The 24,107-nt window shown below is 36.0% G+C and overlaps 1 protein-coding gene across 1 annotated transcript; it reads right to left on the reverse strand.

Moving 5' to 3' along the window:
• Positions 1–105: 105 nt before the first annotated feature.
• On the reverse strand, positions 106–23,824 carry pof1b (POF1B actin binding protein). The gene is made up of 13 exons (XM_026243287.1): positions 23,119–23,824; positions 19,829–19,897; positions 12,083–12,297; positions 11,642–11,675; positions 10,829–10,909; positions 10,324–10,416; positions 6,906–7,019; positions 6,618–6,770; positions 5,902–6,021; positions 5,032–5,160; positions 4,178–4,248; positions 3,959–4,082; positions 106–2,112 (listed from the first exon to the last, which is right to left on the reverse strand). The coding sequence occupies exons 1-12, from the start codon at positions 23,680–23,682 to the stop codon at positions 3,962–3,964; spliced, it is 1,764 nt and encodes a 587-aa protein (XP_026099072.1). The 5' UTR covers positions 23,683–23,824; the 3' UTR covers positions 106–2,112; positions 3,959–3,961.
• Between the last annotated feature and the right edge of the window lie 283 nt (positions 23,825–24,107).

Consider the following 24,107-nt stretch of genomic DNA (forward strand, 5'->3'; position numbering starts at 1 on the left):
GCTGAAATAAATGTTATTATTGCAATGTGTAAAATTCCAATCTAAATATAAGTAGAAAACAAAGCGTTGTACTGTGGAGCTCAGAGAAATAAACACCCTCAGGTGTCAAGAGGACAAAAATCTTTATTTCAAGCACAAACAGTTACAACATGTAAAGTTACACCCACAAAAGAGATAAATGCTGCAGATGTAACGCACTGTAAAGTCGAAGAATTTAAAGGGCACTCCAACACATTTCAGTAGATAAGATGCATTTAGTCAGGATATCACATTAAACATTTTTTTTTTTTTTTTTGAACTCAGCATTATTTTACTGTTCTAAGAGAAGAATATCTTTAGTCACATCAAGATATTGAAAAAAAATGTCTACATATCCAAGTTACCTGTAATGCTACAATCTACCACTTGATGACGTCACAAACCATTCGTTCTTTGCCACTCTCAAGTCACAGTCTTGCATGCCACTAACAATGGCACTGTAATAAAGTAAACCTAGAAAACTCCACACTCAATACATACATAGCCATTTCCCTTCAAGTGTAAGTCTTATGAAGAATGATAAAGGGAAAAAAAAGAAAAAAAAAAAATTCATGCAGACATTGCAGAAACATTCAGTGCATCATGACAAAACATCCCAGCAGTTTCAGATTATAAAAACAGAAATGTTTATGGAGGCCCTATAGCTGTCAGCGTTTACTTAGCAGTTTTTATGTTTGTAAATTTTATGTAATAATAATAATAATAATAATAACCAATGTTTAGATATAGGACAAAACTGACCATTTGACAGATTTAACTTTCCATACAGTATAACGGTGAGAATTTAGATGGCTTACAGAAATCATTTTTAGCCCATGTTCTATTAACCACTTTTAAACAGTAAAACCCCTCACCAGCTAAAATTAAAAATCAGTGGTCTCCCGAAGCATCTGCCAGACTAATAAGCAAGTAGATATTTGGCATTGGCTGAATATTGTGTTGGCGCCTCCTTGTGTCAGTTACAATATCTGACAGCTTTAGATAATGTTATTTTCTGTTTTAAAATATTCCTTATTTTTGTGTTTGCCTTTTCTATGGTTTCCATATACACAACTGTTCCAAAGTTTGGGATCTTTTTTTTTTTTATTATTATTATTATTATTATTATTTTAAATGAATAGTTTAAGAAAGATGCATTAAATTGATCAAAAGTAACAGTAAAAAATTGTGCATTGTTACAAAAAAATGCATATTTCAAATAAATGCTGTTATTCTAGTTGTTGTTTCTATTTATTGAAAAGATGTGGAAAAATTATTGAGAAACAGTATATAACAATGATTTCTGGAGGATCATGTGACACTGAGGACTGGAGTAATGGCTGCTGAAAATTCAGCTTTGCATACCAGATATAAATTACATTTTAAAATATATTAAAATATAAAACAGTTATTGTAATTCCAAAAAAATATTTCACAATTTTTCTGTTTTTAATGTTTGATAAAATAATAGCATCCTTGGTCAGACTTTTATATTTCTATATAGTGGGTCATTCCTGTTCCCCAGATATCTGCATGGGCCATTGAAAACATGCATCGGTCGAACACTATGACATATATGTATAATTTTCTACATAAAGCATCACCTCTGTGACATAACAATAAAAAAAAGAAAATAAACTGGCATAATTAATACACCCAAATGAATAAGAAAATCAACAAAACCAGCAATCACCTTTTACATTACAGACAATGCTCAACTTTTATTCCAGTCAAGGTAAATGATAATTGCAAATCATTTTTCGCCAAATATTTACATGCTTACAATAGTATTGACTAGAGATTACTAAAGGTTGTGGTGCATCATATGAAAAGACGACTCAACAATATAAAAATAACTATCAGTAGTCACACGGTATTGTAATAAACAAGATACTTCTGAAAGACTTTGTGTCAGCTGTTTTAGTTCTTACATCATACGGCATTATCCAATTCCAAAGCATACAATCTAAAAAGTCAGCGCAACCATCACCAATAGGAGCCACTGGAAAGAAGGCAGCATGTAGGGAGAGAGGAGGGGAATGAGATTTGGATGGGGAAAACAGGGAGGCCTCTTGAATTTCTTCCTGTTCATTCCTGTCAGAAATAAACAGTTTAAGGATTGGTAATAACAGAACACAAACAGTTGGAATTCACCAGACAGTTGCGCCACATTTGCATGCTGTATTTTAGTGGGAAAACGTATTCTTATTCAATTACCAACTGATAGCTATCTTATCTAACTTTGGGAATTCCCCAGTCAGCGTTTACAATTGCTCGAGATTTGTTTTGCATGGTAGTATGAATGATAAAATGTTGCTGGCAAACTTCTCGGACTTTTTTCGTAGTAAATTTTGAATTTCAGCCCAGTCTGTCCTCATTCTGATATGAATATGTGGAAACTCAGTGGAAACAGACACGCTGGCTTCCTTCCCAGAATATACACCCAGAAATGAGACCAAAAATCCTTTCCCAAAATATGACTACAAGATTTGTCAGCTCAACACATTCTGTAAAAGACATTCTGGCACTGTAGGTGTCGATGGAAACATTCACAGGGCTATAGACCTGAATCATACAGCTCATGTTGGAGTTTACGCTTTGTCTTAGGGGGGGTGAAATGCTATTTCATGCATACTGAGTTTTTTACACTGTTAAAGAGTTGGATTCCCATGCTAAACATGGACAAAGTTGAAAAAAAATAAGTTGTACGTTTGAACACAAGTTTGAAACATGAACACAAGGTTTGTCACAAGTTTCAGAAAGTTTTTTTCGAGTATGGGTCTGTGTGACGTTAGATGGAGCGGAATTTTCTTTATATGGGTCCTAAGGCACTTCTGCCGGAAGAGCACGCGCTCCCGTATAGCAGAGCACTGAGAGGCTGAGCACAGACATTCATTCACTGATCAGAGCGAGAGCATCGCAAAAAGTCACAAAAGAAGTGTGTTTTTGGTTGCCAGGGCAAGACAACCCTGCACAGATTACCAAAAAAAAAAAAAAAAAAAACAGCATTAAGGGACCAGTGGATGGAGTTTATTTTTACAGAGCATCAACGGAGTTGTGCAAGTGTTTTTGTTTGTTCCCTGCATTTCGAAGATGCTTGTTTTACAAACAAGGCCCAGTTTGACTCAGGATTTGCATATCGTTTATTTCTTAAAGATAATGCAGTCCCAAGGAAAAAGGGTCACGATCGTGTGTTGGAACCGCATGCCTTGAGTAAAACTGCTTCAAATATCTCTGTGTTATTAACTTAGCTATCGGCGCGTAAACACATCAAGTAAACAACATGCGATGTTGTCATCAAACTGCACTTTCCACATGTACAGCTTTAAAAAAAAAAAAAAAAAAAAGACGACAAAGTGGAACTTTGTATATATTTGCTTAGCGGTTTTGGAAAATGACTGTTTCAATACATACCACATAGAGACGTCGTTGCTGATGCTGCTCTTGTTAAATTTCAGCCTCGGGATCTGATTCTGGATCATAAATATACGCTGAATCTGACTGTAAGCCATGGTTTGTTTTGGATGTTTTTTTCCTCACGGTAATGTCACAGCTTCCAAACGCTCTCAACGCAAAAGCCTACTGCCGCTTGTGATTCTTTAGCTCCGCCCACACGTCACGCCTCCAGCCGGTCGTGTTTTTCCAGGAAAAATCGGTACAGATTATCTTTCTCTTATGAATATAATAAAACTAAAGACTTTTTGGAGTTATGAAGGATGCAGTACTACTCTATAGGTACTCAAGATTAACAGGATATTGAGTGAAAACGAGCATTTCACCCCCCCCCCCCTTTAAATTATAACAAGTGCAAAATCAAAGCACCTATATTTTCAGTGGTCTTTTGTTGTGCTTATAAGCCCAATTAAAGGACCAAGGTAAAAGGCATTTCTACACTGCACCTACAGAAATATGTCACCTTCCACACAATTTCAAGTCTTACAATCTAGATGACTCGCGAGGTGACCCCCGTACTCTCGATGACGACAGTTCTGTCCTCTTTAATGGGTGCGGTATACTGGTAGTCGTCACTCAGAAGACCCAAAAGAGGGTACTGGTTCATGTATCTGTTCCACGATAGGAAAAAGTTTAAAATGATGATTAGGACTGAACTGCAGTTTAGTTCTCACATGGTACTTATATGCAATAAACATACACACACCTCTTGGTAACCACAGTCCTCGTTGTACTGCTGGAGTCGTCGATCTTCTGCTGTTTGAGTCGCCTGATTTCCTGAGAGTGCAAGGTCATAGGTCATTAGGAAAGAAGGAAGGTTATCTGTTCAAATTGTGAAATGAATTCACATTCCTCAAGAGTAATGAGCCTGAGCTAACCCAGAGACGGAAGAAAATGAAAGAATCTCAACTATGACATTCTTGCTCATAATAAGTCGATCAAAAGAAGCAGTATCTGTTTTTAATTTAAGGAATGAAGGAGGAGGTGGGCATTTTTTGACATTTTTCTAAAATGTACAATTATCTCCCCTAAATGTTTGATCACAGTGCAATATTGTAACATAAACATAATTTTTGATTAAATTATATAAATAAATAAATATAAAATAAAATAAAATTAAGTTGCTCCAACTAATGGATTTGGAGACTTGGAACCAATTTATACAGTTTTTCAGTTCAAATCAACATCTATCATAGCACACGTTAACTTAGCATGTATAATGACCAAGAAAAAAAAGCTTCAGTATTCCTCAGAAAGAATAAAAACAGCTAAATGCAATTTTAGAATGCGATTCCCCAACACTGGTTACATAGCATGACAGAAAAGGGTCAAAAAGGCGACGACTCAACACATTGAGCTTTATGTTTTTCCAGCAGGCATCAAAGCTGTCGTATTTTGGTCAGTGATGACGGCTATAAGTAACCGAATCATTATAAAAGGAATCATTAGGAAAATTTCACTCATCCGCATCACATGGAAGAACTGATAACAACTGCAGTGCATGCTTGTTAAAACAACATTGACAAAGCATTTTATGTCTGTATAATAGTGTTGACGTACCTCCTCCTGGCGTCTGATGAGAGTTTCACGTTGTTCTAGTTTAGACAGAAGCTCAGAGATACGTATCTCCAACCCGCTGTCAGAGGTCTGTGTAGTGGTGCGCTCGGTCTGGATCTTTATAAGCTGAGTCTAGAAAATAATAAATAAATAAATAAATATATGCTATATACATTGAATGTAGAATTTAGTTTTATATGTATTGAAGAATTCTACACTATCGTTCACAAGTTTTGGGTTCAGTTAGATTTTTTATTTACTTCGTTTTCTTCAGAAAGGACATATTCAACTGATAGTAAGTGCCAGGAAAGACTTAAATATTAAGCAGCACAATTGTTTTTAACATTGATAATGTTTCTTGAGCACCAGATGATTTCTGAAGGATCATGTGACACTGAAGACTGGAGTAATGGCTTGTGAAAATTCAGCTTTGCATCCCAGGAATAAATTACATTTGAAAAACTATTCAAATAAAAAACAGTTTTGATTGGTTGAGTATACGACACAAATTGTTTGGCAACCATACACAGCCTATATGGATAATTAACTATATTGCTGAATGAAACTATTTATTGAACATCTGAGTCTTTATCATATGGTCATGACACCATTTAATAAAAGCAATAAGCAACTTAAGGCTGTGTATTATACCAGCTTTACCGTAGTTAAGTGGGTTTAGTCTAGAAACACCATCATCATTTAGTACATTGAGTACCAATTCATCTCAGTTCAACACATTCATTCAACTCCTTTCCATTTTTAGTTTTCCTCCTAGGGGTGCCCATATTGACCATTAAATGTTCAGACAACGAAGGGCGGTTGTCATTTTGGAAAATTAACCAAAATGAGCATCCCTATTTCCTCCTTATTTACCCGCAGATTCTTGAGTTCTCTTTCCTTCTCCTCTCGTAGATCTCTCAGCATCTGTTCATACTCTCTGGACAGCTCCTGTGTTTTGATTTGGACAGTGGAACTACTGCACTGCCCTGCCAACTATAGAAGAGATAAATCCAATAAATATGACTCTACACAAATGAATTTACACAAGATACAAGACTGCTTATAATAGCAGTATTTAACAACAATACTAAAACATAATATGAATAACATAAGAATAAGTTGGACTGGGTGAGAGATTTATTTGGGCTGTGAGTTTGCAGTGTGAATTCAATGAGTTTAAATGTCCATGCACAAACATGCAGTGTTACCAGTCTAGTTTGCGTCATGAACAACTGACTCTGTCGGTGCTTTTAATGAAAAGTTTAGTGAAACATGCCAGCAGTGATTGTAACTCAATGAACCATCCATTTAATTTATGTATATCTGGAAATGAACGGAGAACTACTCTTTAGTTATGTCATGTGTATGACAGTTTTTTTATATATATTTGTGCATGTAACAACATGCAGGCTTAATTAAATGTACACTTTCACAATCAGTTTTTGTGATAAGTAGTATTTAAATAAAAAACGTTTTAAAATATTTACAAAAACAGCATTTTTGTTTAGTATCCTGCTAGTGCTTTGCTCGTTTTGGTAACTTACTGAACACATGCGATTGAAATACAGTTCATTTTGAGATTTGCCCACCTTCTTCCTGAGCAGATCGTTCTCCTGCTCCAGGGCCTTCTTGCTACCCTCCAGTTCTTTAATACGGAAGTCTTTGCTGGGGTCTTTGCTCTGCAAGGTCAGTAACTGACTTTCTAGAGTACGCTGAGCATTATTACTTTCCTTCACAGTAGCCTGAGAGAAAGAAAGACATGAAGCTCAGAGATGGATCTACATTTATCATATAATGTCATGAGTGTTATTGATGTTGTATTTTTTGCAGAAGTTATGAAGGGCAATTGAGTGACGTTTTATGGTGGCGCCCCCTACCTGCAGTTGTCTGTTGTGCTCCCGTACGGTCTCCATCAGTCTGTCATATTGCTGAGCCTGATCTGCCTTGAAGCTCAGATCTCTCTCCAGCTCCTCCTTCTCACTCTCCAGACGCTGCACGATAAAATTAACACAATAAATCCAAATGCTACCAACCACATGACGCATGGTTAAGGTCATAAAAATAGAAGGGAGCAATGCTTTCCGTAGTTTCAGTTTAAGGCTAAATGTTTCATGCAAATTTGTCTGCTAACAGGGACAGGCTGAAATCTTCAAAAATCCCTGAACAACTTAAAAAAAATATTGATTCAAGTTTTATTTAAATTAAATTTTGTGAGAAGAAAGGGACAGTGATGAATGTTCAATGGTCATAATTAGAGGTGCATGGTTAATCAAAATAAAATAAAAATTGTGAAATGCCTGGATAATTTTTTTAAATAATGTATGTGCTGCATACTTTAGAGTAAAGCACATAAAAAGCAAAGCATTTATTTTTCATGATCCAGTATTTGAGTAAATCCTGTTTCACATGAAATCATCTCTGCCTCTGCTCTGAGTTTGAGTCATTTGGCCAGGCAACATTCGTAAACAATCTTTCCTTCTTGTAATGAGAAGCGATTATAAACGGGCTGTTGTCAACAAAAAAGAAGCTTTAAAGGGGTCATCTGATGCGATTAAAATTTTTCCTTTCTCTTTGGAGTGTTACAAGTTATTGGTGCATAATGAAGATCTGTAAAGTTTGAAAGACTAAAGTGTCAAATCCAAAGAAATATTCTTTATAAAAGATAAGAATCAAACTCGCCCTCCTAAAACGACTCCTCATTCTGACAAGCCTCCATGACAAGCCTACATCACGATGTTGGAAGATTCGCATATTGCAGCCCAAATGTTCAAGAAAGGCAGTGTAACTTTTATTCTCCCTGTTGCCGCCGCTGCCATGTTGTGGGGATGCTGTTTGTTTCTTTGTGAAAGCGAAACTAATTTGTTTGGCCTTCCAAAAGAGGACATACCTAGAATTCCGTGGTTAAGTTGTATTTACAACACTGTTCCAGAAAAGTTCAACCCAAATATTCAGATGTGTGCAGCGCATTTTACAGAGGACAAGGACTGTTTCCTGAACCAGTAGCCAACAATGCTTCTCTGCACAAAGGTTGGTTCTATAAAGTGGGGCAATTCCAACTTTGCAAGAACAGTCTGGCACTTCTGACTCACAACCTGTAAGTATGTATACATATTTAAAGAATTTGGTACTGACTATTCAAACGCGAGTTTTAAGCAGTGCGTAGTGCTTGTTGTTTGTCGTTTCTCGGCTCACAAATGCAGACATGCTTTTATGTTTATGTAGCGCAATACGCAATGCAATGCATAAAAAGACAATACAAGTAATTATAAATCAATAATTATTTCCCCACTGGATACAAAAAATGCTTCGTTTGTAAGGGGTTTTATTGGTTTTGTCTCACACAGAGAAAATTATATGAATATGACAGTGGGCAAATGCATAAAGCGCAGCATAATTTGAAATCATGAGTTTAAAGTTTAAAGTATTCAATTCACACAGACCGACCATCACACAGAAAACTTACAAGATCTTACTGCTGGATTCGACCAAGTTTGCAAGGTTTGTGAAAATAAATGTTCATTAGTCATTCAAAGATTTGTTTCAATTATATTAAAGCATATTTGTTTAATGCTGATGGCAAATGTGAAAGTAGTATAATATTTGCCTTTCTATTACTAATAATATAAAAGTAATTGTTATAATACTTTTAATATACATTAATTCCTTTGTTTAACCCTTCTATCTGATTATTAGACAGACTTCTATCTGTATTAGACAGAACTGTTAACAACGAGTAATCAAGAGGGAGAATGTGAGCTGTGTGTGCTCAGGTGCTGCCATTCTCAGCGCCGTCAAAATAAACTCAAACAGAAAAACGTTTCGGCTTGATGCCGATATTTGAAAAATGACAAATATCTGCTGATATATCGGTCGACCACCAGTAGTTGTAGTAGTGTTTTATAGGCATAATGATACATCACTTTTTTAATAATAATAAAAACAAATCATAATAAAATAAAATAATTCAGCCCTTGTCATAACATAAAAAATATATGAAAGCAGAAGACCACAAATGACAAATCATGACCAGTCAGATATCACTGACACATGAAGTGCACAAGTGCGTTCAGTGTACTTCTGTGTATTTCAGTGTATTTCTATGTTCTTTAAAGGGGGGGTGAAATGCTATGTCATGCATACAGTTTTTTACACTGTTAAAGAGTTGGATTCCCATGCTAAACATGGACAAAGTTTCAAGAATTAAGTTGTACGTTTGAAGGAGTATTTTTGTTCCAAATTTCCTTATATGGGTCCTGAGGGCACTTCTCCCGGAAGAGCGCGCGCTCCCGTAGAGCAGAGCACTGAGAGGCTGAGCACAGACAATCACTGATCAGAGCGAGAGCGTCGCGAAATGTCACAAAATGAGTGTGTTTTTGGTTGCCAGGGCAAGACAACTCTGCACAGATTACCAAAAGAGAAACAGCATTAAGGGACCAGTGGATGGAGTTTATTTTTACAGAGCATCAGCGGAGTTGTGCAAGTGTTTTTGTTTGTTCCCTGCATTTCGAAGATGCTTGTTTTACAAACAACGCCCAGTTTGACGCCGGATTTGCACATCGTTTATTTCTTAAGGATAATGCAGTCCCAACGAAAAAGGGTCACGATCGTGTGTTGGAACCGCATGCGGTGAGTAAAACTGCTTAAAATATCTCTGCCTCCTTGTTAGTGCGTCCGCCTCCCATTCAGAGACCCGGGTTTGAGCCCCGCTCGTAGCGAGTCGTTGCTGCTGCTGCTCTCGTTCAGTTTCAGCCTTCACAGCTGTCACAGCTTCCAAACGCTCTCAACGCAAAAGCTTACTCGCGCTCGTGATTCTTTAGCTCCGCCCACACGTCACGCCTCCAGACGCTCGTGTTTTTCCGGGAAAAATCGGTACACACTATCTTTCTCTTATGAATATAATAAAACTAAAGACTTTTTGGAGTTATGAAGGATGCAGTACTACTCTATAGGTACTCAAGATTAACAGGATATTGAGTGAAAACGAGCATTTCACCCCCCCTTTAAATCAACCGTGCACAAAGCTTAATTATAAGTAATTAACTTCAGTTGATTATTTAAGTGAGTGAATAATTAGTGAAAATTATTAACTCAGACACTGACGTAGTTGCTGAAGTCTTCAGTAGTTGTTGATCACACCATGTTAGCTAACCGACTGAAAAGATGTGTAATGTATTTGCAATGACACAATGATGATGGTTTATGTTTAACTAAACTTTTTTCAGCCAAACAGGAAATGAAAGTTCTGGAAGAGTCACCACTTGCTGTTGTGATATACATTTGTGATGTCATACTCACCCTGAGATCGTCCTGCATATGCACTAGCTCCTCTCGCAGACTGCTGAACGTGGCCATCAACAGACGCATGGTTTTATCAGCCGTCATACGGGTCTAGATGAGAGAAAGACACTTTGTGTCTGAAACTACTTTCGGTATTTAAAATTTTGGGGTCATTCAAAAACATAAAATAATGATAGCTGATGATGATCAATCTAATTCAAGTTAAATGTGTCACACATATTTCAGTTTCATAATGTGAACAACTGCATATCTACTTTTAACGTATTCCCTTGTGAAGTAAGTTTCAAGTATAATTATAATAATAATAAAAAAATTATTTGCAATAAACTGAATAACTGTGTGGCTCTGTTGTGCCTGGAGGAACATGTGTTCCTGGGACAGGCTCATAAACTAATAATCTACTGCTGTTAGAGGTGTCTGAGGGTGAGGTGTACTGAGAGGTGGGTGGGGCTGAGTGGGAGAGGACAGGGCAGACATTCAGAATGTTTCCATAAGCTCTCACCTGCAGCAGGTAGCGGATTTGCTGCTTAGTCAGTTCAGACACTCCTTTAGGAATGACACTCTCTATATCTTCTTTTTCCACCTGCACACACACACACACACACATACAGACAGACAGACATATACACTTAAAAATTAAGTGTATATATTCTTCAACAAAGACCTGCAGCAACTATATTACTATATTAAATTTACAATACATGCGTATGTGTAAATATCTTAATCTCTTTTTTATATATATCTTGAATGCTTAATTAATAATATTATGTTTCTTGGGAAGCTACATCAAATTATATTTTTTCCCTTTTTCTGCATATTGGTTGCATCACATGACTTTTAAAAATGTAACATTTGTATATATACATATATACAATATACTTGTGTAATATTAAAAAACAGATGATTCGCTAATCGCTGTATATTTACTAAGAAATAATATAATAATAAATAAAATAATAGCATCAAATAATGGATTATGTATTACGAGCTACATAAGGTTTTCTTATCAAGAATTTTATTTAAATGAATGTTCGCCATGAGATCAGGACAGCCCAAAAATAATGAAAATCAAAAACATTCTCATCATAGAAAAAGTGCATTTTAAGTTACTATGTGTATGAATGAACTATATTTTAAATGTATTTTTTAACAAATGTCAAAAAATGCAAAAGTGATATCACTGTCATCGACTTATTTTCATTGCTAATCATAACAATAAGGTTTAGAATTAACTAACTGAAACTTGAAATCCTTTATGCAGCACGGAAAACTTTCAGCTAACTCCACAGGAACTGAACAGTTTGCCGCTCCCTACCTTGTAGTCAACGGTGGGGTCCAGGAGGTGTTTCCTGCAGAGAAAAAGAACAAATTGAATGAGTCAATAAAAAAAATAAAAAAAGCCTTAAAGCAGAGGCGTCCAGAGTTGCTGCTGTTCTCACAATCATTACAAAGGTGTAAATTACAGAACCTCTTAACTTGCAAATGAATCACTGGATTGAATATTGCTCTTAGACTGTTTTGGACGAGGTGTAGAGGTATCAGGTTTTTGATCAGTCTAATGAGTCATTTGAGAAAGTGACTGCAGATTAAGTGAACAGATGAGATTTTCTTTTTAGATAATGGTCTGTAATTGGTTTTCTCAATATGTGTCAAGTCCTCAATCATCTAGATTGGCAGGGTTAATGGTTGCTTAGGCTTATCTGCATGCAAATCTTCAACTAAAACACAATCAATAAATGAAAAGAAGCGCCTCTACCTTCCGCGGATCTTGGCCACATGCTCGGAGATGCAGGTGTGAATATCTGAGTTCTTGCGGTAAACCTCAGCAAGAAGCTCACCAAAGAAGCGGTTGTCCATCTTGGCGACCGGTTCCACATCGATAACCTCGGTCTTAATCTCAAAATGGCCATTCTTTATTTCTCTCTGGTCCACAACTTCCTCTCGAATACTTGAAGTCTCCACAAACTCCGACTGGAAAAAAGGGTGTGAAGACAGGATATTTTGAGTGGGAGTGCAAAACTTTAGTTGAGTTACAAAAGGTGCTTTTGTAACCAACTAATCAGCTAAGCAAACAAATCAGCTACAGGATCAATGCTGCTCTTCCTTGTAGCATGCAAAATGTGATTCTTACATAAGAACAGGAAACTTCACAAGACGCCGACAACCTCTGTCTATGTACGCTTAGAAATTGTTCAAGTATGTGTAAATTATTTACACTAGACTGTGAGTGAGAAACATCAGACAGTCCACACCTCGAGGATTAGTAAGTGAACCACCACACCCCTGCATATCAATCCAGATCAGACACTCCTGTGTGACTTCGCTAACAATAATCTTAAAAAAATCAAACAAAACTACATGCCAGGAGCTGAGTGGACCATAAATATTAAAGGCCTCCTGGGGAGCTGCAAAAAAATGTGACACATGCAGCAACTAAACCTGTTGATTGGAAGGTTCTTTATGCAAATCACCTTCGAGAAAGCATTAGTGGTGGTGGAGATGCACAATATTATTGGCCAATATAAGCATTTTTTTAAATGATCTGCATTGCTCGGATTTTTCAAGGTCAACTCAAATTCATTTGTAAAACGCATTTCACATAATGTTCAAAAGCAGCTTTGCAGAACATTATGGTGTTGTAGTGCATGAAGTGGGGCACACGAGAATACTGTATGTATGTGGATAAAGTTGGACATACTTAAAAATATACTATATATATATATAGTATATAATTATATTCTGCGATAGAAAAAAAATCTGTCATGATAAAATTCAAAGAAGTTATCCACATTTTCTATTGTAAAATATGATGTTTTGATGTCTGATTTCTCTTTTAAAATTGGACAATAGTTAAAGCTTGAGGTGTGTCAGTGTGGTCTGGCTGGATTCCACTGATCTGTCAGAGAGAATCAAACATTTAAGCTTCATTCAGGGTCTTGCTTCACCCAGAATTATAAACGAACTGACACTACATGTGATCTTATGTTTAAATATTTAAATTGCATTGATATAACTGTAAGTCATGTACCCAGATGACATTACTCTAGTCATGATCCGGATCCTTCATTCCTTTGTTTGTTTTCAACTTTATGTCTGAATCTCACCAAAAATTGCCCAGGTCATATTTCACCACAAGATCAAAAGATAAAAAAATATATATTTAAAGTTTGAAATTTATAAAGGCAAAACACTACGGGTAAAAAAACAAAAAAAAACAATGATTTTCAAAAAACAATAAACACCAAAATTTGGCACATTTACTTTTATCCACAGTGCATACAATCTGCACATTTAATTACTGGGTTTGTTTTCCTGGGATTTAAACGTGTGTTCTTAATGTTGCAAGTTCCACGCTTTACCAGACAAGAAACTGCAGCATTCCGAGTGTATCTGTTTTGTCCAAGTAAAAAGTTAAAATTTAACAGTGAATCAAAGAGTAACTTCTGTCCAGGTGTTTGCAGGCGTTCGCATCTGTTTTTGACAGTGGGTGTGTTGGTCCATGAGAACATTCCACACATTCTGTGGCGACCAGTGACAGTGTTAACTGGGTGTGTGTTTGTGTGTACTTGCTACGGAGACCGCTGTGCAAAACCGGTTTAAAGCTGCAACAACAATGAGCCAAGCATGTTAACAGTTGCGCATAATTTGTGGTTTTTAAATGATTAGCTTAAACCTGCCAACCTTGGAAAAATGTTTTTAGTACCATCTGTGTATTTTTGCAATAATAATAATAATAATCTGTGTTCTTCAAGCAATCTTGGGTATTTTCATAATGTATATTTTAGAGATGCATCGATCGATCGGCCAGGGATCGGAATCGGCTGACTTTCTTCATGATCGGCCCAGATTGGTGAGTGACCGAACAAACTCACTTCTTTCCGATTTCAAGCCAGTCCATTTTGTTACAAGCAGCACATGCAATAATGTAACATCAGCCGGTGTTCTGATGATTTGTCCTACCTGGTCAGATTTTCCTACCTCCCAATAAAACAACCAAAAATGCTACTGTAAAGTTATGGTTTATTAATGTCTACACCTACCACAACCCTAAACCTACCCTTACAGTAATGCAAATACAGTAATTATGTGTTATATTCACGGTTGTAGCTAGAAGGGATAGATCTACAGGAAACCAACAATAAATATTATTTTCTCCCAATTAGACTGCGTTTTTATTAAAGTCTACACTTACCCCAACCCTAAACCTACCCTTACAGTAATGCAGATACATTAAATATCGTTGTTTAGCATGAGAAAAAGGACGCGATATTGATGTGCATTCTCACACTGTTCTCTCCAACGACCACTTCTCTTACACACACGTTTCATTCGCTCCAGTTAAATGGTGCTTGTATTGCCCATTATTTAAGTCATTCCCACAGGTTTCTGTAGTATTTCTTACCTGGATAAAAACTTACTTAAGCTTTTTGTTGTTGGTGTTTTAAGAAATGCATTGAAGAAAAGTAGATTTTTGTTTGTATTTGCAGTCAATTATATCTCTTAGAGAAAAAAAATGGAATTGGCAAAAATCGTTATCGGCAGATACCACTAACAAAAAAAATCAGAAATCAGAAATGTTTCTGCCTCATTCTGTGATAAGAAGCAGTGTACATCAGATCAGATCACATTTGAGTAAACATTTGGTCAAACGGTTTAGAAACGCTTCCCTTTTCACAAGACTGTAATGACACATTCTTTTTTTTATTCTCTTTTATTAATGTATGTACATTTATAACACCATACTTTGACTTTCTACTGACTGCCTTATTAGTCTCTCTAGTTTTTACCTTTTTTTGAAAGTCATTAAAACACTATCATGGAGATTTTCTTTTGCTATTTGAGCAAATGAGAATGCAAAAAATATATTTGCGTTAGTCTCCCACTCACAGCTATAGACGTTTACCCAACCATGGTGACTTCTGCTGCTGAGAAACCTGGAAAATGTGAAAAAGGTCCATTACAAGGGAAGATGTTTGGTGTGTGTTGCTTTTTCAAATGCATTATGCATGCTATAAGTGGCAACGTGTTTGCTCATCTGAATGCGTAAACTCAGGGACACACAAAAACAGAGCCAGTTCAGAGAGAAGTAAAATGCACAAAAATGATTTAAATGCAAACTACTACTGTACTGTACTTGCTTAAGAAATCAGTCTTTTTGCGTAGATTAGAGTGACAAATCGTACCAGTGTAGTTTGATGTGTTAAATGTGTACAGGTTGGCAGGCCTGTTAGCTGAATGTAGAGTTGTGTGAATTAAAGATTATGTCTGGGTGTGTTCTTACAATATTAGAAAGATAAGAAATAATCAATGATTGAAACGTACTTTGGACATTAGGTACTTTTAGCATCGTACAAGTCGCAGCAAGTTCTGCACATAGCAAGCAAGGGCACATAAAAGAGTTTAGTGCTTCACAGTTTAGTTTCACTTTCTTTTATATGCAAATACCATTCAGTTGTAATGTTGTACCCTCATTTCCCACAGCAGCATTGAGTAACTTCACAGGAATGCGCAGGAAGTGCTTCATTAAGTTGTAATCCTAAAATAAACATTACAGCAGATCCATACGAAAAAAAATTATAAAGCACCATCTGAAAAATACTTTGTGCTTGGCCTTTAAATCAGCTGTAAGGGTTTTAACTTTAAAAGTGAGCAACATGAAATCATAATTAGGGCTGTGTCATTTGATTAATAATTTTCATCAAATTAATTGTATATGTAAAGTCAAAGACTGAGTCCAAATTAATTAACACAGGACCTATTCTTGTTTTTTTTTTTTTTTTAAGCAAAGCATAAATGTTTAAGTCATTAAACTTTGAAAAACAGGTTCTGGAAATTTACATATGGTTGAGCAGGAAAAATGGTGTACATTTGTATCATGTAATAATTACCCAGGAATTAGGAACCGTAGCTTTAAGTGTCCCTTCACTTTGATGTAAATATATAACTGAATAAACAGTTATATATTATCTAACTTTCTGATAAGCCTATTCGCAAGAATTATGAGAAAACACTGTTTGAAGACAATCATTGCTACTAAATCTGTGACTGTATTTCCTTTCTGGCTTTGACTTTCCACAATACCTTACTGTCTGCAAAATAGGTCAATGTGTGAGCCAAAAGCCTCTCTGTTCCAGTGTAAGAACAGCAGGTCATTGCTTTAATCTACAATGAAAGGAAGGAGGAGGTCAGTTTTCAAGTTGTCTGACCGCAGGGAGCCAGTGGAGAGAGATACAGAGAACATGAGAGATTTAACATTTAAAAGAATGAAGGTACCTTTTTAAGCATTATAAAATAACATTTAAAAACGATCAGTTCTCATCAGCCACTGTAAAACTAAATTTGATTCCAAACTATTCATAAGGTGATGATTATTCTAAATGAAAATAAACTGAATTCCAGAAAATTTTTTACTGTTGTTGAACTTTTTAAAATAATTTTGCCATCTATAATCAAGCAATCCTGGTTCCTTTAGATTACATTTAAAAGACAAATGACTTAAGGTTTTAACAGAATTGAAAACAGCCAGTTCAAATGCTCTCATGGTCCCAGGGACTGTAAGTGTAAAAATATGAACTATATTTGTACATTGTATAATTCCTTTACACCATTAAATTAAAACTTAAAAGGTGCAATAAGTGATTGTCTACAAAACATTTTTTTTTTTGTTATACTGGTTGAAAGTCTCTTCACTTCCCGATAGCAATCATTAAGTTAAGTGGTTTCAATTTATTTATCGGTATTCATATATTCTGTAGGACCAAGAAATGTACCACCAATCAATACGTCCTGCCCAAGTGTTTAAAATAGCTTTCCTACCTGCCTGTAAACATATCTATCTGCATACCTCTGCGCACCCTGTTCGCGCAGACAGAATGTCATTAGTGCATTCACGCACGCTGTGCAGACCGAGCTCGAACATCAACAACCCTTCCTTCCTGGTATTGTAGTACTTTTAAAGTTTCTTGCTGGTTAATGACATATGATGTACTGTAGCCCAGCTGTTCCCGGCATGTCTCTGAGTTAACACACCCGATTCAGATGACCAGCTTGAGCTACATGAATGAACTGTGTTCCAATCGATATGATCCCTACACCATGTTCTTTGCTCCTTACTCCCTGAGCAGGGGTTTACTTCACTTCAGAACATGGACTGGAATTGGGGACTGCTGATGTACCCTATTGTAGTAATGTTGTCTCTAGTATTCTGATCTGTGAGCATAAACGCGTTCAGGGGGCTTAGCTTTGGACGGCGATTGCAAGGAGGCTGGGAAGTTCACTTTCAGTGCTATCAGGCTAATGTTAGCATTTTCCAAGATCTCCCATTGCACATTTAACATGGTTTTGCATTAAGATTTTAGCTCCAAGTCACTGATTTGCAAGAGTCAAACCTAAATCATGAGCTGTCAAGCAGTCAAATCATGGGAAAGAGTCAAAGAATCAAGTATTGGATTTTATTCAAGTTCTTAATTTAAACATCTAACTCTTACAAATTAAAAAGCCAAGTCCTACTAATAATGCATAAAATTTTGATGACATGCGGTTTCTAAATGTTTTTTTTTATTTTTATTAAAGACAATATGCAATTGTTATATCCAATATTCGCCTGTTTCGAGGGACACTGATAGTGTTTTATTGAAACATTGGCACATTATAAAGAGCGATCCAAGCCTCAAGGAATGTTTTGACAAACCACCTCGTTTAAAAAAAAAAAACACCTAATCTCCTAAATATTTTGGTTAGAACTGATTTGAAACATGCTCTTCATTTCTTGAAAAAAAAAAAAAAAACTACCATTTTGGAATTACAGATGTGCTAACTGTCAACAGTGCAATTTCACATATAAGACAAAGACATCGACCTTTACACATCGGAATTTTTTTTTATATTCAAGGTGCTATTTCGTGCAAGACGGCCAATGTAATTTACCTGTTGCGTTGCCCCTGTGGTCTATGTTATATAACTCGAATCTCTGATATATTTGATTATTAATTGTCATTTAACATAGTTGAACCAAAGTCTGACCTTAGCAATTATAACTTCTGTATTATTGAGTCCACTTCACAATAGTTGCTTCAGATCTTGTATTACAACATTAAAGAACCTCAGCATTAAGTTACACATTACACTTCCTTCTCATGAAATACTCAAGAACTCAAGTACATTTTTGCATTCATCACTGCATGTGCCAGACCAATAACATCATAATGACATCATGTGAAACTCCAAATTTCAATGCTACTTCACATTACAAACCTAAAATTTAAGACCCAAGTGTGTTTGAGTGCAAGACGCCTAATTCTAACAAAATCCTCCTTCATGTACGAAACTTGAAGCTGACGATAAGCTCCCCGCTCTTGTCCCAGCATGTCTGCAAGCACAACCCTATGAAAACTCTCTTTAAATCATTGCGTGTAATACTTTTCAAACTGCTTTATGAAAGGCTGATGAATCAACCTTACATGGCACACACTAGACGTTCACATCCATTGGTTAAACTCACATAATGAATTTTCAGCACCAATACAGACCATCATAAAAATAAAGCTGCTAGAAAACTGCTAGAAACTCGCAAAATCAATGCAACCATGTTTTGTCTTCTGTTGCGTACCAACTTTTATGTTTGAAAGACCTGTGAATTTGTACAATTAAAATACATACAATCCTTCAGAAATTAAGGATATGTATAAATGTCAGAGACTGACCTTATGACTCAATACATATATATATATATATAATGTATTCAATAGCTGAAGGATTTTCAGTTTAGAGTCTGTTTTTCAAATTTTAATCTTACACGGTTTCCCATATTTTTTTTTTCATATTTTCATATCATAATTTCATATTTCGATAAATACACACAACATGTAAAAACAAGTACACTGACTTATTATGAAAAACGTTATTAGTGTGATCACAGCTCTGTGGCATGTTAAAATAATATATTACATCATATAATGCAAGGTGTTTATTTGGTAGTACACATTTAAGCTCTTCCAACATACACCTGCCATCTTCTCATCACCTGCAGGCTGGTTGACAGCAACAGTTACATTAAAGGGCAACTCCTTTTAACACTTTCCTTGCAATATTATGACTATTATTGGGTCCAATCTAAATGGGCGTTAACACATTGCCTCTTCTGGGAACTAAAGAGTCCATTCTTTCTGTCAGACACACCCTAAACCCTGCAGGTACAGCACTTGTGCTCAAACACATAAAATGTTGTCTGTCATATTAGCATGTGCGTGCAACTACACACTAAAGCCTGGGTTACATTAAAGCTTGTTCTCCCCGCTCAGCTCAAAAGCCAGAGGCATAAACAAACCCAGAAGAAAGTGTGTGTAATACAGTACCTCGTGTAAAGGCATGAAAGTCAAGTCAAGTGTAAAATAAGGTGTGTGTTTGTGCGGTAACCTTATTAGCAAATACAAACAGTTTTCTGCCTTAAACATTAGTGTTTATATGTGCCTGTTTGCATACACGGTAAACGTTAATTCATTACCTCAGATGGTGCAGGGCTCTTGACTGGACTGGATAACTGGCTAGAGACAGATGATTGTCCATTTATGTCCTGAATACATAAGAAAAAAAAACATCAATGAATAAGGGCTTCTTAAATGCATTGTCTTGTGCTAAAAAGTTAAAATATATATAAAGATAACGTGTTAAAATTATTAACGCATTTAACACATTTGACGCATTTGCCCAGCCTCAGACCTACAGTATCTGGATCATCTGCCATTTCATACAGTCGATTGATGACTAATATGAGGCAGGGGAACATCTTACTGCGTGATGGGGCCTAGAAAATGTCAAGGAATTCAAGATATGGAGCAAAACGCCCGTTTGAGATTGTGTCTCATATTTACATCACATATTTAAGAAATATCACACAAGAAGTAGGCTGTGCAAGATCACACTAGTGCAAATGTGATACTCATCTTATACAGCAGTTCATTAAGAAGTTCATATTGTGTCATTTTAGACAAAATTTTGTCTATTTGCTCAATTTTGCCAACCAGAAGATAAAGACAAAAAAGCATTGTTCTTCTCCGAGGAACCCACAGCAACATTTCATTTCTTAATCCACGTTTTGAATTAATTTGGTGAACCATTTGGCACATTGGCCATTGGCATATGCGTTAGCTTTGAAGTGGCGCTGCACAGACCGATCGGGGTATGAAAAAGTATCGCGAGAGTGATTCAAAAGCACAAGGATTTGTCTGCTCTCTAAGCTCTTGCGGGTCTTTGATGTCACACACCGATCGGTCTGATGGTGATGATCTGCTTCAAGTCGAACAAGCCTAATGATTCAATGAACCGATCATAAAGAACGATTTACTTCACTCCTGAATGAATCAGCCATTTGAACGAATCAAATGAATTAATAAATGATTCGATGACATTAAGGCATTTACCAGTTTAGTGATATCCGGTTCGCAAACTAATCATTTGATGTAACCGGATCTTCTCGAACAAGTTCACCAAATCGAAACTGATTCGTTTAAAATGGTTCGCGTCTCCGATAAGCATTAATCCACAAATGACTTAAACTGTTAACTTTTTTAATGTGTTCGCGAACCGGATATCACTAAACTGCGGTGTTTTGAAATCTCACAAGAGACCCTGAAGAGAAGACATTGCTGAATAAAGTTGTAGTTTTTGCTATTTTTGGACCAAAATGTTTTTTTTTTTTTTTTTTAATTCTAACTGACGCTCTGATGTCACATGGACTACTTTGATGATGTTTTTCTTACCTTTCTGGACATGGACAGTAGACAGTACACACAGTTTCAATGGAGGGACTGAGAGCTCTCGGACTAAATCTAAAATATCTTAAACTGTGTTCCGAAGATGAACGGAGGTCTCACGGGTTTGAAACGACATGAGGGTGAGTTATTAATGACATAATTTATATTTTTACAAAAATAAGTGCACAGTGCAATATAAATTAGATTTAGATACAACTATTTAAATATCTGTAATCTGAGGGTGTAAACAAATCTAAATATTGAGAAAATCGCCTTTGAGGTTGTCCAAATGAAGTTCTTAGCAATGCATATTACTAATCAAAAATAATTAAAAAGTTTTGATACATTTACAATAGGAAATTTACAAAATATCTTCATGGAACATGATCTTTACTTTTTGGCATAAAATAAAAATCAATAATTTTGACCCATACAATGTTTTTTTGGCTATTGCTATAAATATACCCCAGCAACTTAAGACTTAAGTTTTGTGGTCCAGGGCGTTAACGCGAGACTCTTATCAGGCGATAAAAAAAATATCGCCGTTAATCTATTCTCAAAGTTGGGTTGAGAGCTGGGTCTATACTAAGCAAGCTATGATGACTTTCACCTTGATATTTTATATAACCGACTGGCTAAGGCCAGCCTAAAAAGATGCTCAGGACAGTTGACGGGCCACTACTGCGCATCGTCACGAAAGCTTATCTTTTTCACGTGTTTTTAAGCCTTACCGCTTGTCGATTTAAATATTAAAGGTGTCTGAATAAATATAGGTTTGATTGTATATTTCATTTTTACATTGAAGACTATCCAGTGCTATTTTACATTTAATTATTTGGTTTATGTATTACATATACGTACATATTCTGAATGCCTTCGGCAGAAATCGAATGAGCCATTTTAATCTAGATTAATTTCAAGATCACAGTGAGATAAATCTAGATTTAAAAAAATGTATCTATGCCCACCACTAATATATATATATATATATAGCACTGTGTTCTAATTTTTGTAACTTGTGTCCTTAAAAGATTTCATGTTTTTTGTATGTTTGGTTATAAATATTTTATATATATATATATATATATATATATATATATATATATATATATATATATATATATATATATATATATATATATATATATATTTATTATATTATTATATATGTTGCAATAATTATACAAATTATAACAATATCAAACCTAGGTTAATTTATATATAATGTAGCCAATAAACAGTGAAGTGTTTTATAATTTTGTATGTTTTATTTATAGGGAATCTTTTAGTTGCCACACTTTTTACTCCAGTGAAGAAACAGAAACTTTGTTGCCTACAAATAAACTTTTGAACATGTCCACCATTAATGCTCAGAAAAAAAAAAAAGAAAAAGAAAAAAAAAGATATAGTTCAATAAACATACACTGATTAACAGCAGGGTGTGGTATCAAAACGGTTATTTTGTCACAGCAGAACCTGATTTAAAATCGCATATTACAGGCTTTTCAGGCTAATTATCATAAAATTTAGCATACAATAGCATCATACATTGGCTGTAGACCAAATTTTACTGAGAGATGTAAGTCTAGTAATAATTAGGCTAACTAGTAAGGTTTAAAAATGTGACTGCATATTAAATTGTCATATCTGACAATTTGAATTTTTAATTAAATAAATGTTGAGTAGGTGTGACCCATATTGACTAATTGGTCTGTATCCTTTAAGCACAATGTCGTTTTTCATAAAACTTGGTACAATACAATCATGTTTGGTCATCGGGGGCGCTAAAGAAACCTAAAACTTTTGAATGACATGTGTTGACGTTTAACTTCAAACACCTGTATTGACACGACAGCATCTTATCATCAACCTCTTTTCATTTGCCTTTTTTTCTTCACTTTGCCCAACTACCTGGAAACCCTTTAAGCAGTTACATTGTAAATCCTATATATTAATTAATTTAATTATATTTTAATGACATGTAATCTTTCGATACTAATGTAACACAAAAAGAAAGGAAATAATTAAATTGTATACTCACTTCTTGTCTGTAGACATCAGTTTCGTCGACGCTGCTGACGCTGCTCACGCGCTGAACGTTCTGAACGTTCTGGAAGTACACAGGTTGCATGACGCGCGGCGCCTGTCTCAGGTACATGACTGACTCCGCGGGCCGCCGCTGCTGTTGCACGGGCATCAGGTAACGCGCACCCCCGTACATCACGTTGCCGTCCACTTGGCTGTTAATGTACTGGACCTGCTGTAGCTGAGCTCCCGTCTCAACTTGGCTGTTAAAGTACTGGACCGGCTGTAGCTGAGCTCCCGTCTCCACTTGGCTGTTAATGTACTGGACCGGCTGTAGCTGAGCTCCAGTCTCCACTTGGCTGTTAAAGTACTGGACCGGCTGTAGCTGAGCTCCAGTCCCCACTTGGCTGTTATAGTACTGGACCGGCTGTAGCTGAGCTCCCCCGAGTTTTACCGTTCGGTAAGTCGTCGAACCTTCGTTCATCGCGACAGGAGTGGATGTCAAGACAGTCTGTGTGCTCGGTTCCGTCATGGTCATTGTCTTCATTGTCCTTACGCTTTGGGAGTACGGTAGAGTCATTTCTGCGGTTGTGTAAGTCCAGAAAATTAAGAAATACCATTGAAATAAAAATTAGTTAGTTGAAGTTAACGAATCCCTAATGCGTGCCGCTGCCCTACTCCTGAAGTCTCTCCGTTGAAGCTGGTTAAATTAGAAGAGGCGTGTTTCCCTTATTACTCCACCCTCAGCTCAAATATCCAACAATCTGAAACGAAGGCACAGGGAGGACTCAATACTACTCTCCTGCAATACGGTTTCATGACAGCATTTCTAGGACCTAGTTCTGGACAATAGTTCAATTCAATAAAATAATTCAATAAAAAAAGATGTAATTAAATTTTTTTGGCTACGTCCTTCTTTCAACACAAATGTTTCTTGAGCAGCAAATCAGAATATTAGAATGTGGTGACTGGAGTAATGATGCTAAAAATTGAGCTTTGAAATCA

The sequence above is a fragment of the Carassius auratus genome, unplaced genomic scaffold (genome assembly GCF_003368295.1).
Source record: "Carassius auratus strain Wakin unplaced genomic scaffold, ASM336829v1 scaf_tig00002951, whole genome shotgun sequence".
In the NCBI taxonomy this organism is placed as follows: Eukaryota; Metazoa; Chordata; class Actinopteri; order Cypriniformes; family Cyprinidae; genus Carassius; species Carassius auratus.